The sequence below is a fragment of the Oenanthe melanoleuca genome, chromosome 13 (assembly GCF_029582105.1).
Source record: "Oenanthe melanoleuca isolate GR-GAL-2019-014 chromosome 13, OMel1.0, whole genome shotgun sequence".
Classification (NCBI taxonomy): domain Eukaryota; kingdom Metazoa; phylum Chordata; class Aves; order Passeriformes; family Muscicapidae; genus Oenanthe; species Oenanthe melanoleuca.
Genome location: NC_079347.1, coordinates 18,033,432 through 18,055,452, shown reverse-complemented (window position 1 = coordinate 18,055,452; position 22,021 = coordinate 18,033,432). Strand labels below are relative to the sequence as shown.

At 39.2% G+C, this 22,021-nt stretch overlaps 1 protein-coding gene across 1 annotated transcript in view; it reads right to left on the bottom strand.

Moving 5' to 3' along the window:
- ATP10B (ATPase phospholipid transporting 10B (putative)) overlaps positions 1-20,921 on the bottom strand; it is a 46,056-nt gene extending 25,135 nt beyond the window's left edge. Inside the window, exons 1-5 of the mRNA XM_056502418.1 lie at positions 20,239-20,921; positions 9,939-10,143; positions 6,347-6,432; positions 4,511-4,617; positions 934-1,065 (exon numbers count right to left, since the gene is read on the bottom strand). Coding sequence (XP_056358393.1) covers positions 934-1,065; positions 4,511-4,617; positions 6,347-6,432; positions 9,939-10,143; positions 20,239-20,741 — 1,033 coding nt within the window. The 5' untranslated portion in view covers positions 20,742-20,921. The remainder of the gene's footprint in view (positions 1-933; positions 1,066-4,510; positions 4,618-6,346; positions 6,433-9,938; positions 10,144-20,238) is intronic.
- Positions 20,922-22,021: the final 1,100 nt, after the last annotated feature.

The window sequence follows — 22,021 nt, the reverse complement described above, 5'->3', positions numbered from 1 at the left end:
CCCTGGTATCACACATGATGACTGACTGGTGTGCCACATCACACAAAAAAAACTCCAGGACAGGCTCAGGAAAACTCCACTTGACTGTCACTGGGAGCAGTGGCACTAAGCAAGCTGTCACTGAAACAAAATCCATTAGAAGAGAAAGGGGCTCCTGGGAGCCCCTGTTATCTCTTTACAGCATTGCCCCATTCAAAAGTCAGTAGACTCCAAATTTGGTCCTTTGCTCCAAGTTATGAGATGCTGTTAATTCTGGCCTGCCTGGGACAGGTTGCAGACAGAGCTGGAAGGCAAGCAGTGCTTACATGCAGTGAAAATAATCTTTTTGAGATTACCAATCCAGTAAACTCCAGTCAGTTAACAAAAACCAGTTACTAAATTACACTAACTCACATGTGCTCACCTGCAAGGACCTCAGAAAAATGCAGGCTATTCCAATGTAAGCAATTATTCCATTGTGCAGCCCGAGGTAAAGGGGCTTTTGAGAAGGAAGGCAGCCAGGGAGGATGCAAACTGAATGCATTAGTTATGAGCAGCTCATGGGCTCTAAATTGCATGTCTTTGTTTATTATCACTCCCAAACATATTAGAGGAAGATGCTACTGAAATGAAAGTAAAGCAAAATCATTTTACTTTTGTTTTTATGCACAAGGAACAAACACCCCCTCAGGAAGCAAAGCTCTAAGCTGACAATTATCAATTCCTACAATGCAGTCACAGGATGGCTTTCTCTTGCTTTACATGCACTGTCTCATGGTGGGGATGAATCTTATCTGAAACATTTATAGCCATGCTGTCTCTGCATGGCTCAGATTGCCATTTTAACTCCCCTATTGGGAAGACCCCAAGAGCATCCAGCTGCAGATCTCACTCACAGCCGTAACCAACCTCAGCCACCATTTAGGAATAAAGATTTTTGCCAGTGCTTCATACCTACAGCTCCAACAAGGCACATGGCCAGCAGGAGTCCCACACAAATGAAGATGTCCCTGTTCATTCTCTGCTCCATCCTGCTGCGCTTGTAGCGGGAGCCGCTGTTGTTGAGCATGGCCTTCGTCTCGTGACCTTCAAATCACAAACCAGCATCATCTCTGGGTAACATTCTATATTTTGGTTGGGTTTTTTAAAAAGTATCCCTCCCCAAATGAGAGCAGGATGACTGATGTTGACATTCAGAACTCCTATCTTCCTATTTGACTACATCAGAGTCTAAATATTGAGGCTTACCAAAAATCTCCATTATATCACAGGTTTCAGCTGTCCCAATCACAGCAGGTTTAGTAGGATCAGAAGGTTTACATAAATTATCATAAGCCAAATATCCATGAGAAGTAAAAGAAAACTAACAATAGTATTTATATTTTTGCATTTTATGAACAAATTGTTTAGGTGCTATACAGATTCCTGAAATCTACATTTGAATATTTTTCATCAGCAATTCAAAAGCCACTAGATAAATTTTGCATATTAAATAAAATTTAACTAGTCAGTGAAAACCAATAACATTTAGCTTTTCACTATTTGGTCATAAAGTGCTGACAAAACAGTAGGATGAGAAATAAAAAAAAAACCAAAACTCAATCCTTAAACTTAGTGAGTTAGAATTGTGTGCTAAATTAATAATGAAAAAATAGGAGTGCTGCAAGAAGTCAAGAAGCAGAAATTACTTTTTCAATTCTATTAATGTTATCTAAACTGTGGCTCCACAACTGGGATATCTGGACACCATCTGTTGCTATGTTGAATGGTATATTTTATGTTTATTTCTGCAGTCCTTTTCCCTGAAAATACAGACCCAGCAGACTTGTATTTAATTTTCATTTGTATGTGCATGATGTGTGTGACAAGGACTGTTTTCCAAGCTGCCTTTTAGCTTTCTCTTGGGAAGTGATTTAACCCAAAAACTGGAAGTTAGGTGCAGTTCAATCACACCTGCTGGATTAATCCCAGCTTTACATCAGCAGTTACTAATTCAGAAGAGAGCTAGAGAGAAAATTACTCTCCAGCCTTCTGTTCAGGACATTCACTCAAGAGCTGGGACTCCTGGCTTACTATTCCAACAAATATAAAATTATTTACACAACCTAGAGCTGTGTCAATAGGACCAGTTTATACTACCAGTGCTCCTGCCTTTTCAACTCACACAAACCCTCTTGTTCCACTTAGGTGTTCAGTGCACAGCTTGTTGAGCAGGAAATGTGTTCACTCCCATACAGGCAGAGCTGGGAACAAGCCCTAAGCCTTCCCTTTGGTGAACAAAATCCCAACACCAAGCTGCACTGAAGGGGAAAGCACTGCTGCTCCTCCAGCAGCTGTGTGAACCTTATCCTCACTTTTCCTTTGAGTCAGGCATAATGGAGTGCTTTGTACTGAAATTAAAACGAGCCAAAGCCCTCTAATACCTCCCAGAAAAACCCCAAAGGATGTGTTGATGGATTTATTTCAGGAAGAAATTGTCATGAGCTTCTTTCCAAATGTCAGTTCTACCATTCCTTCCCACTTCAGGTGATCATCAGGAAAAGGACACTTTTGAAACACAGTTATCACCTTGTAAGGACAGAAAATCAGAAATATGAGGAATAAACTGCTTTTTTCTCCTCTAATCCTCACACTTTCCTATGCTGTGAAACACAGCACCTCACCTACCTCCCCAGTGGTACCTTGTCTCTCTATTTCTAGATGCTCATGGGCTCATCTAAGACTTCTTTTGGGTACTTTAGCATATGAAAAGCATATAATTCCTAATGCTGTGCCAATCACAATGAGAAAACGATATTGGCTGTCACTCTGTAATGAGGTTTTTGTGTTTTAGTGCTATTGCTTTGTGTAGAACAATTTGGGTAGCCATGGGTCAGATGAGAACTGAACAGACCAAGCAATCTCACTAAGAGCTGACTGTACTCCTCACAAAGGCTTCCATTAGAGGAAAGCTTGAGGAGTAATAGAGCCATAAAAATGGAAAGTGTGCTATCTTATTGTGTGACTGATCTTGATCAGTAAAGGTCACAGACCATGATTAAAAGCCAGAGTATAATCAATGTAAAAGAACCCCAGAAATGAAGCTGATACTGGCTGAACCAGTCTAATTTTAGGGAAAAAAAAAAAAGCAAGCCCACTTTTATGCTGACATTAACAATAAAAGCTCTGTAGGAAATTGATTTGAAGACCTACTCATATGAAAACCACCATGGCTTGGGAATAACTTTAAAACTCCAACCTGGCAGCTTAGGCAACATAAATGGAGATCCACAGTAGGATCTGTGCCAGTGATTGAGGGAACATACTGGGAAACCTGAGCTAAACAGAAGAAAATTAGGAACTGCAGTAGAAGAAAGGAAGATAAATTACTTCAATTATCTCATGAATGATCCTTACTAAGATTTTTATACAGTAGCTACTCTGAAAAAAAGGCTGCTGAGTTTGGCTCTGGCTCTCCTCTGCCTGGTGGGCACCACCCTTGCACGTGGTGTTCACAGAGACAAGCAATGAAAAACCTGCAAAGCCACCTTGGAAACATGTCAGAGCTGCAGACATTTAGAGTCTGGTTGTGTACTAGAGAAACAGTCTGCTGGCAGGTAAATTGTTCTGAGCTGTGGAGGTTAATCTAAGATAAATGACTCTTTTCTCTTGGGTGGCTCAATCCTGAACCCCTTGCTGCTGATGAGACATAAAACAGTTAACATAACTCTGCTGGAAAGATAATAATACCTAATGGGATTAATTGCTGTGTTTTGTTGTGTTTGAACTGACTTTTATTTAATCTACAAAGAAGAGGGGAGCTGATATACCCTACCTGATGCCAAAGAGGGCACAGCTAGCAAATCCAAGGATAAATCCTGCTTACTGAGTAAGCACTGGTAACACTCCAAAGGGAAAAGATGCTGAGAAACAGATGAATTGACCCACTGCTGAACTGGCACTGCTGCATTTCACCTGGGCACCAACACTGCATGAATTTCAGGCTGCACAGACACACCAAGCTTATATCAGCACAAACCTCCCCTGCTGCTGCCTGTTCTGCCACATCCAGCTGCTGCCTGCAGCCTCCTGTGTGCTGGCACTGGCACAGACTGAAGGATGAATGAGATTCAGGGATGACATTTTTTTTTTTCCAATTAGATCTTCAGCTGCTGCAGTTTCTGCCCTGAGGAGCCAGTGAGACCTCCCTTAGGGCAGCTGAGTAGATTTTATGACAGATGGAATTAGTAGCATAGCCAGAGCTGAGGGTTAAATACACCTGAGCAATTCACTTGTCTGAATATTTTTACAAGATATTTGACATGCACAAGGATACTGTCACTTGCCAAAGCCCAAGTGCAAGACTTGCTGGCTTTGGAAATGGGTAAGTAACACCTTCACTTAAAAAGAGTTATGTACTTTTTCTGTGCACTACCAGTTTTCAAAGCAATATGTCAAATTATGTATTATGTATTATTATTTTTAAAACATTTTTTTTTAAAGATATTTATAGGGAAACTTTCAGTTTACCTAAATAAAAAGTATGTCTTACCTGCATATACAACAATTCCTACTGCCACCTCAGTGTTTCTGATTGTACATCCACGAAGCAAGAGGTTTTCAATGTTGAAACCTACCTGTTCATGGTTTGGCTGCACCCTAGAAGAAATAGAATCAAACAGAGCAATTAATTTTTCTGTTCTAATGAAGTGTTAAAGAAAATTTTTGTGTGGACATCTGATTCAAGTTGAAATAAAGTAATTTGTAGTCCCTATTTTGCTTTTATTTTCCTCAGATTCAAGGAATATTCCAGCAAAAAGTTAGAGAAGTCTGAGTCTTTCTGTTAAAAACCAATTGCACAGTGTGTGTCATGATGCCAACACAGAACAAGTTTGGCTTTCACTTGGAACCTCATCTGGCAGATTCAATATCTTATAAAGGAAAACAAGAATAATATTGCAACTTCTTACAAACAAATTTAGTTTAGAAAGATGAGCAGATGTTCAGATGAATACATCTACACCTGCAAGAGCCTCTGTCACTCTGTCAGCCCCCAAAGGTCTTCAGGCTGAGGAGCTGTCTTGGTGTCAGTCTGAAACCAGGCAGAAACACCAATTAGTGTGGTAGTTTAGATTTGCCCATTTCAATATACTCATTTTCTGCTGGGAGATAAGATTAGGAGCAAAAGCAAGGCAGGCATAAAAACTTAAAGGGTACAAAGAAAATCTTAATTATCAACATAAAGTAATAATAAATTCAGGATAAAAGCTTCAGACCACCACTCCTTCCCTCTCCCACACTTTCTTCACAGCATCATACAGAAACTCTTCAGTCAGTTGCCAATTTAAATAATCTTTTTCAGTTCACTCCAGGGAAAGGAGTTTCCCCTTGTCAGGCCATAGGGACTTCTCCACAAGAAGAAAAAACCAATTCTCTCGTGGCTTTACTTTCCACAAACTCCTCCCATTTCCACAGCTCTCCCAAACTGTGTTTATGGGCCATGTTAAACTCATGGAGTATTTACTTTAAGAATGAACTGTTCAAAAGCAAAAGTTCATTTCTCTTTTCTCTGTTCATACTGCATCCCCAGGAACAGAGATCTCTTTTTTCCCTCTCAGAGCAAAGGATCCTCAACACACATTTTTACTCAATGATTTATTAAGTTGAACACTCCAACCTCCCATGTCTTTTTTCCACAGTTTGCAGGAATTTTTAGTGTAGTACAGTCCATCCCTACACATTACAAAAGGATTTTTCTCCTTCATCTGGAGCCTGACTCCGGAATTTGACTCCTGCTTCACTGACTTTGGTGTATCCTCTCTGTTCCCTTTCTTCTCACTCAAGGGAGGACTGAAGTCTTATCCAAGCAGTGGAAAGGTTAAAATCTCACATGGAGGATTCAGAGGCCAGGCAATTCATGCAATTAAATTATTTGCTTAATAATGGGGCATGCATTTGGTCTGGGGCAAGGTATTTTGGACAATTCTCTGCTGTGGCAATAGGCTGAAGAGATCCTTGGGAGAAGCTGCTTTATGCTAGAGGCTAAGAGAAATTTAAGACATGAGCCATGATGTAGAAATTTGCCTTATAATTCATAAATGGGGTTAAGTCTGCTGAATTTGCTGTTATGCCTGTGCCAGAATTATTCAATGAAGAAAGGCAAAAAAACCCAAACCAAAACAAAATACCCTACATTTTTATGCTAGTCTAGTGCACTGGTTCAATAACATTTTGCATGCATGTTTGCTTTTTCTACCTTTCTAATAAGATGAAACTCTTGTGTATTAGATCTTGGACACCTTTTCCTCAAAATTACTTCCATCCCATTCCTCCAAGAGCAATATCAAAATACAGATCCAAAATATATTTATGGGTAACAAGTACTTACATGTAACCCTTGAATTTGTTGAGATCATTGTTTGGCATTTCACAGATGATGGTGTTTTGGAAAAACTCTGGCTCATACACAGTATCCTACAAGAGAAAACACACTGAGAATGAGTGTCAATTCCAGTGAGTATTTGAAATGCTGAACACTAAGAAAAGCTTAATTTAGACCACCAGGGCTGGAGCACTTGCCCTAGAAGGAGAGACAAAGATTTTTTAGCTCATTCAGCCTGAAGCAAAGCTTCAGAAAGGCTGAATTTCTCCTCCTCTTGGAATAACAACTGGTTAAATTAAATGAAGAAAATGCTGTGTATTGGACAAGACATCACAGATGCCAATTACTGAAAACATCTGTCTTCATTTGAAGTGAATATAACAAAGATAGTGGATTTAGATTAAATATTAGGAAGAATTTCTTCCCTGTGAGGGTGGTGAAGACCTGGCACAGGCTTCCCAGAGTTGTGGCTGTCCCATCTCTGGAAGTGTCCAAGGCCAGGCTGGACAGGGCTCTGAGCAGCCTGGGACAGTGGAAGGTGTCCCTGCCCATGGCAGGGGGTTGGAACAAAATAAACTTTAATGTTCCTTCCAGCCCAAACCATCCTGGGATTCTATGATTCTATAAAATATTAAGATTACTTATAAAAGAAAACCAAGTGTCAACCAAGAAAAAAGTCAAATGATAGTAATTTCAGGATTTAACAGGAATTTTGATTATGCTAGAAGATGTATGTTAGTGTCCAGGATGGGATAATCATAAAGAGACCACATATTTGAATGAATGTATTGTAATCAAAGAAAACAAAAAGCAAGACTAACAGCATAAAAATCTCCATCACCCAACCCTAAAATGGATGAACAAATCCAGAAGAGGGAAGGCAGCAGAATAAACCCACACTGCCAGGAGAGACAAAATGAGACAAAACTTTTCAGGCTAAGGGCTCACTCAGAGTTTGGAGCTGAACTGAGTTACACAATTTGAGTTCCCCAGTGTTCAGGGAAACAGCTCAGGGTTTGGACTGCATGAATCAGCCCAGAAAACAGACAGAATGAGAGCTTCTTGACCTCTCAAGTGGTGATTTACTCTTAACTGAAAAACACAGAGAACTTTGGTTTTTGATTAAGAAAATGTAATAAAAATGGGATGTGAAAAATGTGAAAGATAATTATTGCAGTGCCACAGAATTTTTAAAAGAACTGAAGCTCACTTAATACAAAGTCTTCTATTAGTAAATCTGGAAATCAAATCTGCTACTGGGCCTGCCTGCCTTTTTCTAAAGCAAGCACTGTGCTTTAATTTTTACATTATTTTCTCTCTTGTTCTTTTTTTCATAAATTATACATATATTCCTTTGTTAATATACTCATATGTATAAGTACAAAAAAGTAGAGAATATGATAACAAATTGTTGGAGAAAATATAAAAGCTTCAGGAATATAAGGGCATTTTGCATACCTTCTGACCCATCTGGATGAATACTTTCATAATGTCTAAGAGAGAATTTTCACCTCTGCTGAATCTTGTTCAACTTCATGAACTTAACAAGAAAAATCAGTTCATATTTGAAGTATTTGTACAACAGGAGAACAGGAAGATAAAGTCATCTGGAATGTTCATTGCTAAAAAAGAAAACTATTAGGCTTCTAGATGGAAAGAGGGACAGAAGAATGTTTCTTGTCTCAAATTTTTTTCTCTTTTGATGACAAGAATTTTGTGTTTGAAAATTCAAGTTAGAAAAATGTCAAAAAACGGGGAAAAAAATTCCTTTCTCTCAGTCTTTTACAGAGAGCTGTATTCAGTATTCCTAAGCATACACAGAATTACAGAGTGGTTTGGGTTGGAAGGGACCTTAAAGATCATCCTGTTAAAATCCCCTGCCATGGGCAGGGACACCTTCCACTAGACCAGGTGGATTCAGAGCCCAGTTTAACCTGGCCTTGGACACTTCCTGGGATAGGGCACCCAAAACTTCTCTGGACAACCTGTACCAGGGCATCACCCTCCTCAAAGGGAAGAATTTCCTCCTAATATCTCATCTAAACCTACTGTCTCAGTTTGAAGCCATTCTCCTTGTCCTGTCCCTCCATGCTCTTGTAAATAGTCTCTCTCCACTTTTCCTGCATCCTAAACTGAAGAACTTCTCCCAGTTCATACTTATTTCCTCCCTCTTTAGAGAGTCACTTTGCAGGCAGAATTACAGCTGAGGGAGTTTTATGCAGTTCATAAGTCACAGGACTAAGCAAAGCTCAAAGAACAAGGAAGGAGCTGGCACACCAAAAGCTGAATGTGATAGTAGATATACTGTGGGTTCTTTATCCAGCTCACTGTTTACACAAACACACCACAACAGCAGGTGATGCAGGTGGATTTGTCAGCTCTGACCTTCCTGCACTGGCTGCCACCATGGCCAGGTCTGCATTCCACTCTTAATGCAACAGGAGCTCCTGAGTATAGACAGTCCTAGGCACACAGTTTATCTCAACAACAACTCAAAGTCTAAAGAAAATCACCATTAATAGGCAGTCTGGAAGACCTCACATTACAAACAACTGCAGCAAAATTTGCATTTTGTGTAATGGTAGAGCACCCTTTTCTCCTCCTAAAGGAAAAATAGATGGAAAACCTGACATGTGAATTGGAACTACATGACAAAAATGCAACACTTAAAAAATGTTAAGTAGCCAGTTCACTGTTTTTCTGCTAATTTTCTACATATTAAAATTTCCAATGTTTCTCAGAACAGAATCTCTTCCTCATTGTCACTGGAAGGCACTGGAAAAGGCTTGTGCTATGTGCTATGGCATCCCAATATGAGAAAGCCTTTAATTGTCTTTGCAAAGTGATTTCCATTTAAACAACAACAAATAACACTGTAGTACAGCACCTGATCTCAACTGGCCATGGAAATGGTGTGCTTTTATTTAATGTCTGGTTGCTCCCTGGCAGCTACACCAGTAACCCCAGAAGATCTTCCTAGTGGTACTGGTACTAATTGTTAAATAAATTCATGTAATTCCTAGAATTATCTGTGAGGTTTCATCTCTTGTCTGCTGGAGTGATGCCAATGGAACAAAGTCTTCCTCCTCACATGCTGCCACTCCTTAAACTTGCTCTGAGTTATTTGAGAAACTGTCCTGCCGTGTTTTTAAAGATACTTGAAAATGTAACAACTCTCCCTAAGTCATATTTTCTAGTTTACTTCAGGTTTATCCAACATGAGCCACACGAATATAGCTCTAAAGTGTAAAAAGGAATCAATACTGTCTATGAAAAAGAAACGGTGATTTTAAGAATTCAAAATCAACCAGAAACATATAACTTTAAAAAAAAAAAAATTACCTCAGTGTACTCCTACACAGGATTCCATTCTTTGAATGAATTCTCTAAGCCAGTGTGCCTTAGAGCAGCTCCCAGCTGAGCTCCCACACCTCCACCTGCCTGTGGAGCGAGCGTGGTGTGTCAGACACAGCAGACACAGAATCCATGGGGAAACCCTTCCTTCAGACTGCCATGCTGAGATAAATCCCCTGGTGTGGCAGCTTGGCTGTGGCACAGCTGGAGACAGATGTGGCCCTGGCTGTGCCTGCAGACTGACCTGGCTGCTGGCGCCCATCACAACGCGGCGCTGCTTGAGGTTGGTTTCCCCGTCGAGGTTGGCGGTTTCCAGGTGGCAGATCCCGTTCTGGTCAGAGGAGTAGAGCAGCAGGATGTCTGCTGGGACGATCTCGTTGCACTGCAGCTGCACAAAGTCGCCCACTCTGACATCCTTCCAGCACTTCTCCACATAAGCATGTTCCTCCCTGTTGCATTGAAAGCGTATCATGGGTGATGAGCGACACTAGGAAGGCAGGACAGCTGAGATTTGGGGCTTCAAAAAGAGAAAATAGGGGATGGGGGGCACACTGACCTTCTTTTAAAGGACACAGCACAGAAAACAGAAATTAATGGTTCAGACATGTCCCTAACACCACTTCACCATATGTCACATTCAAACTAAATCTTTACATGGAATAAAAAATTTACAGCAGCTCTCTTTCATTCTAGCACTAGTCCTATAATCTGCACAGCAAAGGCAATTCAGACTAACAGAGGTACTTTCAAGTCTCTTGCTGAAGAAATTTAGATTACTGTTTTTGACTGTGGCTGTTTTCAACTGTGACTGTTTTCCTAGATACTTTCCAACATCAGCACATGGATCCTGAAAGAAGCAAACTGATACCTCAGCTGCACTTGCTTCAGGTCTTTCCAGTTTGTAACTCACAAGATGAAGTTAGAAATCTGCAGCTTAGTGCACAGAAACGACTTCAAAAGGTAGAAGAACTGACAAATTATTCCTTACTATTAAGAAAAAAAAAAAAAATACAACCAGAGCCCAAGTTTAATGGAAAAATTAAAGTGAGAAACAAAGAATTTCTAAATTATCACAAAATATAAAAAATAAAAAAAAAGTAAAAGAAAAACAGCCTATGGGGTTCACGGAAAAGAAATTACTATTTCATCAAGGAACTAAGTTCAGCAAATCACAGATTTTTTTAATATTGAATTTTCAGTAATTAATCCTTCAACAGCTCTTAACCATCTAAGCAGACCAGAAACTCCACAACAATCTTTAAAATTAGTCAATGGGAAAAATGCACTGCAACAATTGCTTGGTTGCTCTAAATCCTTGAGAGGAAATTATTTTTTCAGTATAAACAAATGAATTATCTTTTGCCTTGCTCTTTGAGAGGAAAAATGCTCCTGATACTTCACCAGATAGACAATAAAAGTCCTTTTGTAATGACTCAGAGTCTCATTGTTGGGTAAGTTTTTAATAATCCTCATCTATTGCATGGAGAATACCACCTTTCATTGAAGTGTTTGTATCATGAGAAGGGGAGCAGTGATATACAAGAAGCTAAATTCTGCCCATTTCCCAGTGGTACTCAGTTTTTATTAAAAAAATATCCTCCCAATCTAATTATTTGAAACCCTTTACTGCTGCTTTTTGAGCACTTACTAAACGATGGGGTTGCAGTAATATTTTTTTCATCTTTCATTAGTTTTTCTTTCCTGAATTTTTCATTATTATTATTTTGTCTGATTCAACTTCCCTGCATGTCTCTTTCCTTTTACTCAACAACAGACATAAAAGACCACTGTCCTGGTTTGAAGGACAGGAAGGCAGGAGCTTCTCTTGAAATGGAAAATGTAAACCCCCTCCCTCCTAATTATTATAATTTTGAAGTTAAGGAGCTCTCAGGCAAAGATATGGGAATAGGAATAATGGTTCTTTACTAGGAAAATTAAAATAAAAATATAGTAATACAAAAAACAAAACAGTGATAGAGTGAGAATATAACCTGACACCCTGTTGTTCAAGGTGTTGGTAGCAGTCCAATCAAGGAGTGGCTACAGTCCTGCTGGAGTGACAGATGTGGCTCTGTTGAAGCAATAATGCTGGAGAAGGGTACAGTTTTCCTCTGAAGGCCCAGTGGTGAAGATAGGCCTGGTCTTCCTCTGGGAATCCAGGGGAAAAAAAGCTGACTGTAATGTTCCAAATCTCAGTTTTTATCTGGGTAGGAAAGGCTTGGCTCCTCCCCTGGCTGGAGCATCTCCCAGTGGGATGATGGAATTTTATCAGTCATGCCCTGGGACTCACTGGCCATTAACAGGAGATATCTCCTGGAGGGAGGATGGGTTGTAGAAAACATGAAGATGATTGCCCAGCTGGTTTAACAATGGCCCATTAGCAGAGGATATTCCCCCCCTGGAGACAATGATCACTGTCCCACCTGGTTTCAACAGATGGTTTCAACCACTTTTGGTTTCATCCTGCCTTGCAACCCAAGAAAACCACACTGAAGAACAGAGGTTTGTTGTAAGTTAATTAGATGTTGCTATGCATTTTAAAAATCTAGCTATATTTCTATTTGAAAAGTATTTTAGCAAGTGTATGTCAGTATTTAATCCTCTACAAAGCAGATACTTAGTTAACAAACCAACTATGTAAGTACCAATCCTTTCTGTGCCAAACACCTTTTGAATAGGACTTCTTAATTTGTTTGTTTAAAACATGAATGAAGGAGTACAAGATCAGTTTAGAGGAAGTAGATGTCTTGCCATTCTAGACATTTGGATGACATTTATAGTTTGCATATAATGTTTACTGCTGCTTCTGCAGGGCAATCCTACCTCTCTCTACGTCAACTCTTGCACAATTCAGAAGTTTACAGAGTATATTTCTGATTCTATCCTCTTATAAAATGCTATAGAAGGGCCTTGTCCAGCTGGCTGTGTTCCACATCAGCTGAAAGAAACCAGATTAGCCCAAATAATCCACAGAAATCATGGACTTGTAAATTTTTTTTCAGTAACTCCCCATTTAACCTACATTACATGTAAAGCCTGTAGGTTCTACCCAATCACTAATTACAGAGGAGACAGTGAGTCAGAAAAGCCAAATGGCCTCTTTCACATCAGAAGAAAATCCATACTTAGCACAAACACTACAGTTCAGGGATTGCTAGAATCCCAAACCTGCATTCAGGTGAGCTGTCACTCTATCCCAATGAGTATTCAAAGAATACACATTTTATGCTCCTGAAAAAAGCTCTTCATCAGGAGCTGTAAGATTAAAAATTTTATTATATGATATGATTAATAATTTAAAATATTAAAAATAGTACAAAGCTTTTCTACAACTTTGTAGAGAATTGCCAGTGGATGAAAGGAAGAGAAGTATTTCATGATGAAACTGGTGCACCCCATGGCAGCATTGTCCTAGTTGTCTAACAAGATTTTTCAGATGAAGCAGTTTCCCTACAGCAATCCCTGTAACTGGGAACACTGCCCATTTTCTGTTCAGTGATTAAAGTTAATAGCACAAGCTCTGGTTGCTAAATAAACAGAGGAACTTAATAAACCCAAGGTGGTCTGACAAGAAACATACAAAAAGGGTAAATGTATTGAACCAATAAAATAAACAAGATGTGGTGATTTTCAATAGGTGGGAATCTGGATACTTGATTCTTACAGCATGTGTTATCAGGGCTGTGGCACACTGGAGGCAAGATGTAAGATAAAAGTTCCTCAGCCCCTTTTCTCTTTTACCAGGGAATTCATGAAAAGCACTTACAAAAACCGTTCCCTTGCTAATAGATATCATGGTTATGCCCCTCAAAGGATGCTGCAAATGAAAAGAGGCCTTGAACAGTCAAAATTATGTCTGCCAGAACTGTTATTAAACTCATCAAATCTGAACAGAAGGCTTGAACTAAACAGATTTTATGAAGTAATTTCTGGGGAAATAAAATTACTATAAAAAATTCCTGCTGCAGTTGGAGATCATGGGTGAACTTGAATAAATTATTGACTGTGTCAATTTGATTTCACTTCCTTGGATTCAATAAAGATAAGTTTCAAACAAAAACTGGATGAAAATACATGGTGAATGGAGGGAAATAAAATTTATTGTTTTGCTATATAGAAAAGATTAAATAAAAGTAATTTTTCACGTGCACTCCACTGCATGTGTGTCTCCTAGATTGTTTTCAGAAATCTTTGTCATCCAGAAACATTTTATCAGACAATTAGTGCAGTCAATCTTATTCTCTAGAACTATTGCAGGCTCCATCTTGGGATCCTTTGCAGTTCAAAATGAAGATATTGTTTGCCCTGTGCTATACCCCCCCAAATTATCACCAGGTCATGGCACCTAGAAAAACATATCAGTGTGATCAAGAGAGAAACCTACACACTTATATTTTGTTGTGTGTAAATTTGCTAGAATGCTGTATTTGAAAATGGCCTCCTTTAACCACTGTTTTATAAAAAACAGTATTCCAAATTCCTCCATGCTAATAACAGACCCTATATTCTTACATGCTTAAACTGCCTAAAGCATCATAACAGGTAAATTATTTTCTCAATGATACAAGCCTATGCTCAACTTTTTTAACCAATTGAAGCTTACATAAACTTTAAGTTAGTACCAGAATTTAATAAATGTATTATTGTTCATATAAATGGTTTTGGATTTCTTTTAACTCACCTTTGAAGAAATAAAATAAAATAGATGTAAAGAGCATGTTGCTTAGACTTTACTCGGTTAATTTATTTTACTGTAGATTCTTGTATTTAGGGAAATGTTTTTGGTTTTTTTTTTACTGCCTTGAACAAAATACTGTTGTTACAATTATTCCTGGCACCAGCTGGTAGGAACAGATAATTTCAAGGTCACTCAGTTAATGTCTCCTAATCATTAGCATTAGTTTCTAGGGACTCTTCATGGTGAAGTTTCTGGAAAGCACAGCCTGCATCAGCTCTTTTGATAATCATATCCTTGTATGAGCATGTAGCTCTTGAATCACATGGTAGAAACCTGCCACTCTCCAGGTTTTAATGGCATTTAAAAAGTTCAGGCAGTTAGAATGCACCTTAATGCCATGAGGCCACGATTCTGCAGTCTCTTTACTTGGTGTGAATGTTTAGTCATTAGCTCCTGCTGCTGTCTGCTAACCATTGAACCTTTTCTGTGAGGCAGCTTTAAATGCCTTGGCAGGTAATAGATCTTGAGGAAAGACCAGTTAAGGCAAACACCAGCCAGTGGTAGCTTTAGTAATGTGTAGTTTGGATCTTCTTCCACAGAGATCAAGGATCCTCACTGTAGCAATGCACCCTGACTGACGATTACTGCCCCACTGCTTTCCATTTCCAGGTGGTGCTGCCTGAACCAGCTGAGTTGGTTTGCCTTCAGTCAGTTCAGCATGTCCCCTAATTCTTCACAATGCAATCATCATACCCCACACAATGTGCTTTAATTTCTTCCTGATATTGGCACCCCTGGTTTCCAGCAGTGTCAGGGTGACATAGCACACCTGAGTGTTCTGTTGGTTAAGGACATTTTCTCAGCTCACTGGGAGGTTGAAGAATGCCTCAAGCAGAAGGCACTGTTTGTGCCTTCAGTCAAAATCGCTGCTAATTCAGGTATCCACAGCTAAACTAGGCACAAAATTTCCATAGTTCATGAAGTACAGACAAAAATTATGGGGGTGACAGAGCAGGGGATGCCCATTGCCAGGGAACAGCACACTCTTGTTTGATGTTAGGCAGGGGGACAGCAGCTTGCAACCAATCCAAGCACACGAATTAAACTCACTCAGGAGGTCTTCAGCCTCCAACTGAAGAGATTCCTGCTCTGTTCAGGGAAGGTACCACCGAGGTGGAGAAGGCTTGATATTGATCTGCCCAAGAAAACTGATTGCAATTTTGCCTGTGGTGAGGTTTTGAGTGGGACACAGGCTCTAGACTTTTTTTTTTTTTTGTGTATAAAATGAACACACTAAAGCCTTCAGCAGGTTCCTGGTCTATAAAGTTATGCTTTGTCAGAAAACAAAAATAATAAATCAGAAAGAAAAGGCTCTCTAACAAGTGAAAACTCAGTGCTGCTGACCAACACTTTAATTTAAAGTGTTGGCAAGAAATCTTTCTGCTCACGGTGCCCTTGGCAGGATGGGATTTTCCTCTCATCCTGCTTTCTACTTTACAAATTTTCAGGTTCACCTTGGGCTGAATAACTTGCATATGATATTTCTGAGTCCAGAGAAAAAATTTCTTTAAACTCTGAGATTTGACAGTAGGTCAATTCCTGTTTTCCAGCATGTCCCCTACCCTTTTCTCTGCTTTCTTCCAGATGCCCCATACTTGTGTTGTCACTGCATCCCTGGCCAGTCCCAGGCACTATCCCAGACATGGGGAACATCCATGGGAAGTATGATCTCTTCTCCATTCAGAAATCCAGCTGAACAGAGCATTTCAAGGAGGGTCAAATGGAAAGGCAGCCTTTGCTTTGCTGCCCACTTCCCATAAAAACCATAAATTACCCTGTATGTATGGTCACATGTAGGCAAGCAAATCTCCATTTCAGAGAGAAAACTGCAGCACAGGATTACATTGCTTCAAAAACTGAAAAATATTAATTCTCTTTCAAAACAGTGGGTCCAGATTAAGCCACTTTCAGTTCTTCAGCTGTTGGCAGTTCTGATGTCCTGTAACACTTATGAGAACTTTGTTTTTTCCTTCTTTCTGTACCTCTGCTCTAGGGCTAACCCAGAGTTAGTGCTGATGTAAAAATCTTTAAATGTTCTAAAACCTTACACTAAGCAACAAAAAGTCAGAGTCAGAGTGATGGCCAGCCTAAATTTTTTGTAGCACAGATCTCAGAGGACTTAGAGAGGAGGAGGAGATGGATGCTTTAGGAACTATCTGAAAACCACAAGGCCTGAAAGCATTACAGAGGAATTTTCTATGGAAAGAGTAATCATTTAGGATGCCTGTTGGCTTACCTGCCTCTTCAAAAGATCCACAGGATGATTCAAGGCATATAAACGAGGTTTCTCTGAGTCACTGTCTCAGATATCTGAATTTAGGTTCTTAAAATTAAGAAATATGAATGGCTTAAATAATATTAATGTTTTTGTGGCTGCTGCTGTGCCAGACTGAACTGTGCATAGCCCTTGCATTTGTATTTTAGTGTTTGCTAATACACTGAGGAAAAAATGGGTTTAATCTTCCAAGATTGTGAAATTGATGCAAAAACATGTTTGGATGTGATGAAGTATTTTCAGAACTTGATATAACCCCTGGGATATATCACAGCCAAGCTATATGATAATTACATGTCAATTAGTTCCTTGAATATTATAGAACTGCAAGAAAATTGAATAATAGCCTTTAGCAACTATTGCATTGACATTCACTTTCAGATTTGCATACCACATTCAGTGCTGGCCCCTGCTAGTAAGTTAATGACAAACTGAAGAGAGTTTAGAGAAAAATAATCATGGTGGGTTTGGAGGGACTGGCTGGCAAGAAAGATGAAAAGAGCAATCTGTGCCAGTCTTGACTGAAAAGGTCTCTGGGTGTTGAATATAGGTAAAACCTTATAAAATAAGGGCTTTGTTAACCTTTTAAAATCATGGCTCAGGCCTGCTAAGTAGAAAAGGACTGTGGGAAAGTGAGTCAGCTGAATTAGAGGCAGAAAAACAAGTTCTATAACTCTTGCCTGTTCACATCATGGTGCATGGTGGTTGGTTGAATGATGTTTGTTACACTTTAAAACACTGGAACTGCTAAAGGCCTAACTGCTTGAAAAGGCCTGGTTTTTGCAATAAATTGGTTTGTCTTTTGTACCTGCCCGAGGACTCTGCATCATCACAGACCCTCCCCACATCTGGGTGCAACAAAATGAATATGATAGAAATCTGACATATTTGAAATTGTAATCAGCTGTTAATTATGGTTCCATGAAATCAGGTGACTTGAGAAATTTAAATGCAATTAAGGAGGGATAATAAAGTATACTATCATAGAAAATGCTTTGGCATTTTGTAGTAATGGAAGTCTGCCGTGCTTGGAAAATTTTAGAGTAGACAAAGTATATTTTAAAGAACACCACGAGAAAGCAGATGCTTAAACACAGGTCTGTATCATCTGCAATTCAATTTTTTGTGCTCTCCTTTTGGTGCTGTGTGATTTGCCCCAACAGCACAGCATTTTGTCTTCTATGATTCCAAAAGTTTTGTTTCCAAAAGTACAAGCTCCTCAATCAAACATCATAGGTTATTGCATATCCCTAGGACACTTTAATGCATATTAATTGTTTCTCATTTTTTCAATTAAACATTCTTTAAATACACTACTGGAAGTGTCTTGTCTTTTATTTGACCAGCAGACTAGATTTCCCATTTCAGCTGATCTCTGTGAAAAGAAAATTAGAATAAATATGTTTACAGGCCAGCCTATTTAATTTTAATTTCCCCTGCTTTGTGTTGAAAGAAGGCAAGTTGCTGCATTTCCCCTGGTCTTCAAGAAAATACATTCAGCATCAGGAAAAGTTTTGTTTGCCTTTGTATTTCTTTGGAACACGTGCCAGAGTCCTGATTAACATCTGAAATAGACAACATATACTCCAAGATAACCTCCTAAAATGTAGGTAATATTTCATCTAGGATGGAAGATCAGTTTTCTGTTAGAAATAATTTTTGCTGCCATAAGATAAACAAAATTTGCAGTATCCCAAAAAGGCTTTCACTTACGTTAAAACAATTACCTCTTTTCATTATTCATATGGAAGAAAATTAGAAGACATCATGCTCTTCCATGACTTCACAGCTAGCAAGAAGAACAAGAAATATCAGCTTCCCAAAGCACCAGAGAAGCCTGATTGCAATTATTCATAATATAATAAGCTGTAGTGACTGATCTGATGGCAATTGTTATTACCCACAATTTTTCCAGACAGGATGAATCTGTAGTCTGAAGCCCTTCTCATTTTCCTTTCCCTTACACCACCTTTTTGGGCCATAAAACTGGTGAAAGAGAAGATCCTAGGCAAGGCTGATTCATAGATCAAAATCTTTTTTATGGGATGGAATAACCAATTTTAAGGCAGGCTCATCTCGTGTTTCTGCATAACAATCTTGAATCTGGATCTGAATATATGTTGTAATTTCATTTTTCATTTATACACAACAAGTTCTACTGTGTTCCCTACTTCTCATGTTCTCAAGGTAAAAAGCTTTCAGACATGGTTTCTGTGTGTAAAGAGGAAATAAGTAAGATCCTTCTGTGGATTTATTCATTAGCACCTACTTCCCCACATATTCTGTCCCATAGTGGCTTTAACAAGTATTAACAAATAATCCATTGCCTTATAGACTAATGCAACACTGGAAAAGCTGGAACATCCAACCAGATAGAAATTTCAAAGACAGGCAGAAGAGGCAGTTTGCCACCCTACCCAAAGACTACAATTATCAACTTTCTTCACCATGGAAGAGATCTTACATCTGCAATATTTAGAAAACTGTAAAATGCCAGCTTTTTTTTTTTTTTTTTTTTTTTTTTTAAATTTATTTTTTAAGTTGGCAAAGAGAGGAGTGCAGTTTTTTAATGACTGCTTTTTAAAATCATTATCTGTATGTGGGCCTAAGTTTAGCCCCTGAACAAGCAAACCTGTTGCTTTCCTGTTTAACCAGCAGGACATAAAAATAAAAAGCTGACAAACACATGCAGGAGAAACAAACAGAAATTACAGCCCCATGGGATAAAAGCCAGAGTTCTGCAAGATCTTACTCATGAGAGCACATGTTTAATAAAGCAGTGCTGATTAGAGGGATGACAGGCACATTCACAGAGATGGAAAGTTTTGCAATTCTGACTCCCAGATGTGATATTTTATCAGGGAGAATGAATTTGCTACTTTGCTGAGAGAACAGTTTTGATACAATAAAACATAATTTTCAATCTTCTGAATGTCCTAAAAGCAAGAAGTCATGAAACACTACGAAGAAATGAGCACAAACATATGCAGTTAATTCATTTAGAGGTGACTAAACAGAGGCATATATTACTATCTTTCATTTCTAGACTGTTTTTACAAGTTTATTTTACATGCTGCCTAAGAAAGAAAAAATAACTGAAAGCTAGTCAACAATACAGAGTATAAAATAAAATGTAGTTCAAAGGGCCATGTTTTTAAGCAACTTCTTGGCATCTAAGAATGGAAACAAGTCCCATGACAGATCTTGTTCTGTGCTACCCATTTCGATAGAATTAAACCCTCTTGAAAATATCTTAGAAATTCAGCTTTTGTAGCTCTTTAAGCACCTATTTTCAGAACACTGCATGTCTAAGAGGCTGATAGGCACACCAATGTAGTGAAACTCAAACTTCCCAGTAAAAAAATGCCTAAAAAAAAAATTATTTTTTTTTCTGTATCAGGACAAACACCAGGTGATATATAGTGAGCATTTTTCAGCAGTTACTTATTAATTTTTTTAAACCAAAAGTCTCACCATGGATAAAAGATCTTGAGCCAGGGTTTTTGGTAGTAAAAGCAACCCAAAGCTTACCTGCTGTAAATGCAGCATCCCATGTGATTGATTTCTTTGTCCAGTTTATAGCGCCGAAAGTCCTCCCAGGCATCTTTGATGGCAGTGATGGCCATTATAACACAAATTGGGATCACAGACACCTCTGGCTGGAAAGCATTCACCACTGGCACAAAATTCAGCAGTGCAATGAACACAAAATAAATGTTGGCGAAGCGGTGAAACTGCTCGTAGATATTTTTAGGGAGGAAAGTGAAGATGGAATATTTTGTGGTCTTAATTTCATTGGAGTCGTAGTATCTGTTTGGATTTTCCTTCCACTTCTTGCTTCCAAAGGGCAAATTGGAGATGATCACTCGTTTATTTTCAGTTTTCTTCTTTCTTTTCCTTACTTTTCCTCTCTTCTCCAGCTCCTCATTTTGGGTTTCTGTTTCTGGATCACCGCATTGGCAGCAGGTTTTCTTGAAAAAATGGTTTTTCCATATCATTGTAGAGAAGCAGCCTGGAAAAATTTTCCTTGACATCTTGTTTTTCTTTCAAAAAGTAGCTTCAAGTTGAAAACCAACGAGGTTAGAAGAGTTCCATAGCCCAGATGAATTCTCAAATGGGGGAGAGAAGAGTTGAGGTGCCTGAAGCTCAGGGCTGCCTCTTCCACTGCAGCTTCCACCTACCCAGGACAGGGATCATCCTGACTCAGCTGCACAGGTCCTGCAGCCTGCTGGGGCAGTGCACCTCACGTGTGCCAGAGGCATCCTGAATGTTTTGTTCTTCCTGCCAGCAGATGCCTGGAGCCCTGCTTAGGCCATTTCCTTGGAGGAAACCCTGCTCTCATCAAGTGTGTCTGCTTTAACACAGAGCAGTGACAAAGCTGTGAATACACACAGTTTTCACAGGGCACTCCAGGAGTTTCAGAGTCACTTTATAGCCCTGGGAGTTGCCAGGAAGCTCAAAGGTAATGGGCAGAGCTCTGAGTCCCAGATGTCAACAAAAGATTGCTACAAGCCTCAGTGCAGACAGTATTTCTCTTTTATTTCCTCTATCTTTTGTTTGTTTTCATGACCATAACGTGGATTATTATTAAACAAACAACCAACCTCCATTTCCTCAAGCTAAGTAAAGCTATGATTTTGTGGTCAGAGGAATCATACACAGACATAAGCAAGTGAAGTGCTGGATTGTCCCTCAGCCTGATCCTTCTCCCAGCAGACCCCAAACCTTCCTCTCACAGCCAGATACCCCTTCCCCTGTGATCCTTCTTCCTCTGACACAGAAGTATGTCAGCACAGACAGGGGCTAATATCCAGAAGAGCTAATTACATGTTTGCAAACCATAGCAATTTTTTTCTCTGTGGCCAGGGCTAAGGGCAGGTGAAAAAAAAGAAAGCACACAGAGATCTAAATTAATTATTTTAAGTGAAAACTCCTATTTGCTTCATGATGCAGTGACAGGTAAGCAGTCTCAACTTAGTACTTGGACAAGAAACTCTGATGAAATCGAAATGTTGCAATAAGAACTGCAGTGAAAATATTTCTTCCTTCTGAGTCAGAATTGAGCAAACAGCTTCCTGCAGGTGTTGCACCAGCTCCAAAGCCAAGAGAGTTCTATTGATCTCTCTGCTTACTGGAAGTCCTAGGACTTTATGATTCACCTTGAATGTAGTTGATCATTAATTTCTGTATTACTGGTTTTAGTGTGAAACATCTGAAAGACTTTGTTCCAATCTTCTGTACAGCCCCAGTTTTCTGTTCCAGGCTTGAGTAAATTCCATTTATGCTCCAGATCCTTCTGCTATCAGGAGAGGTT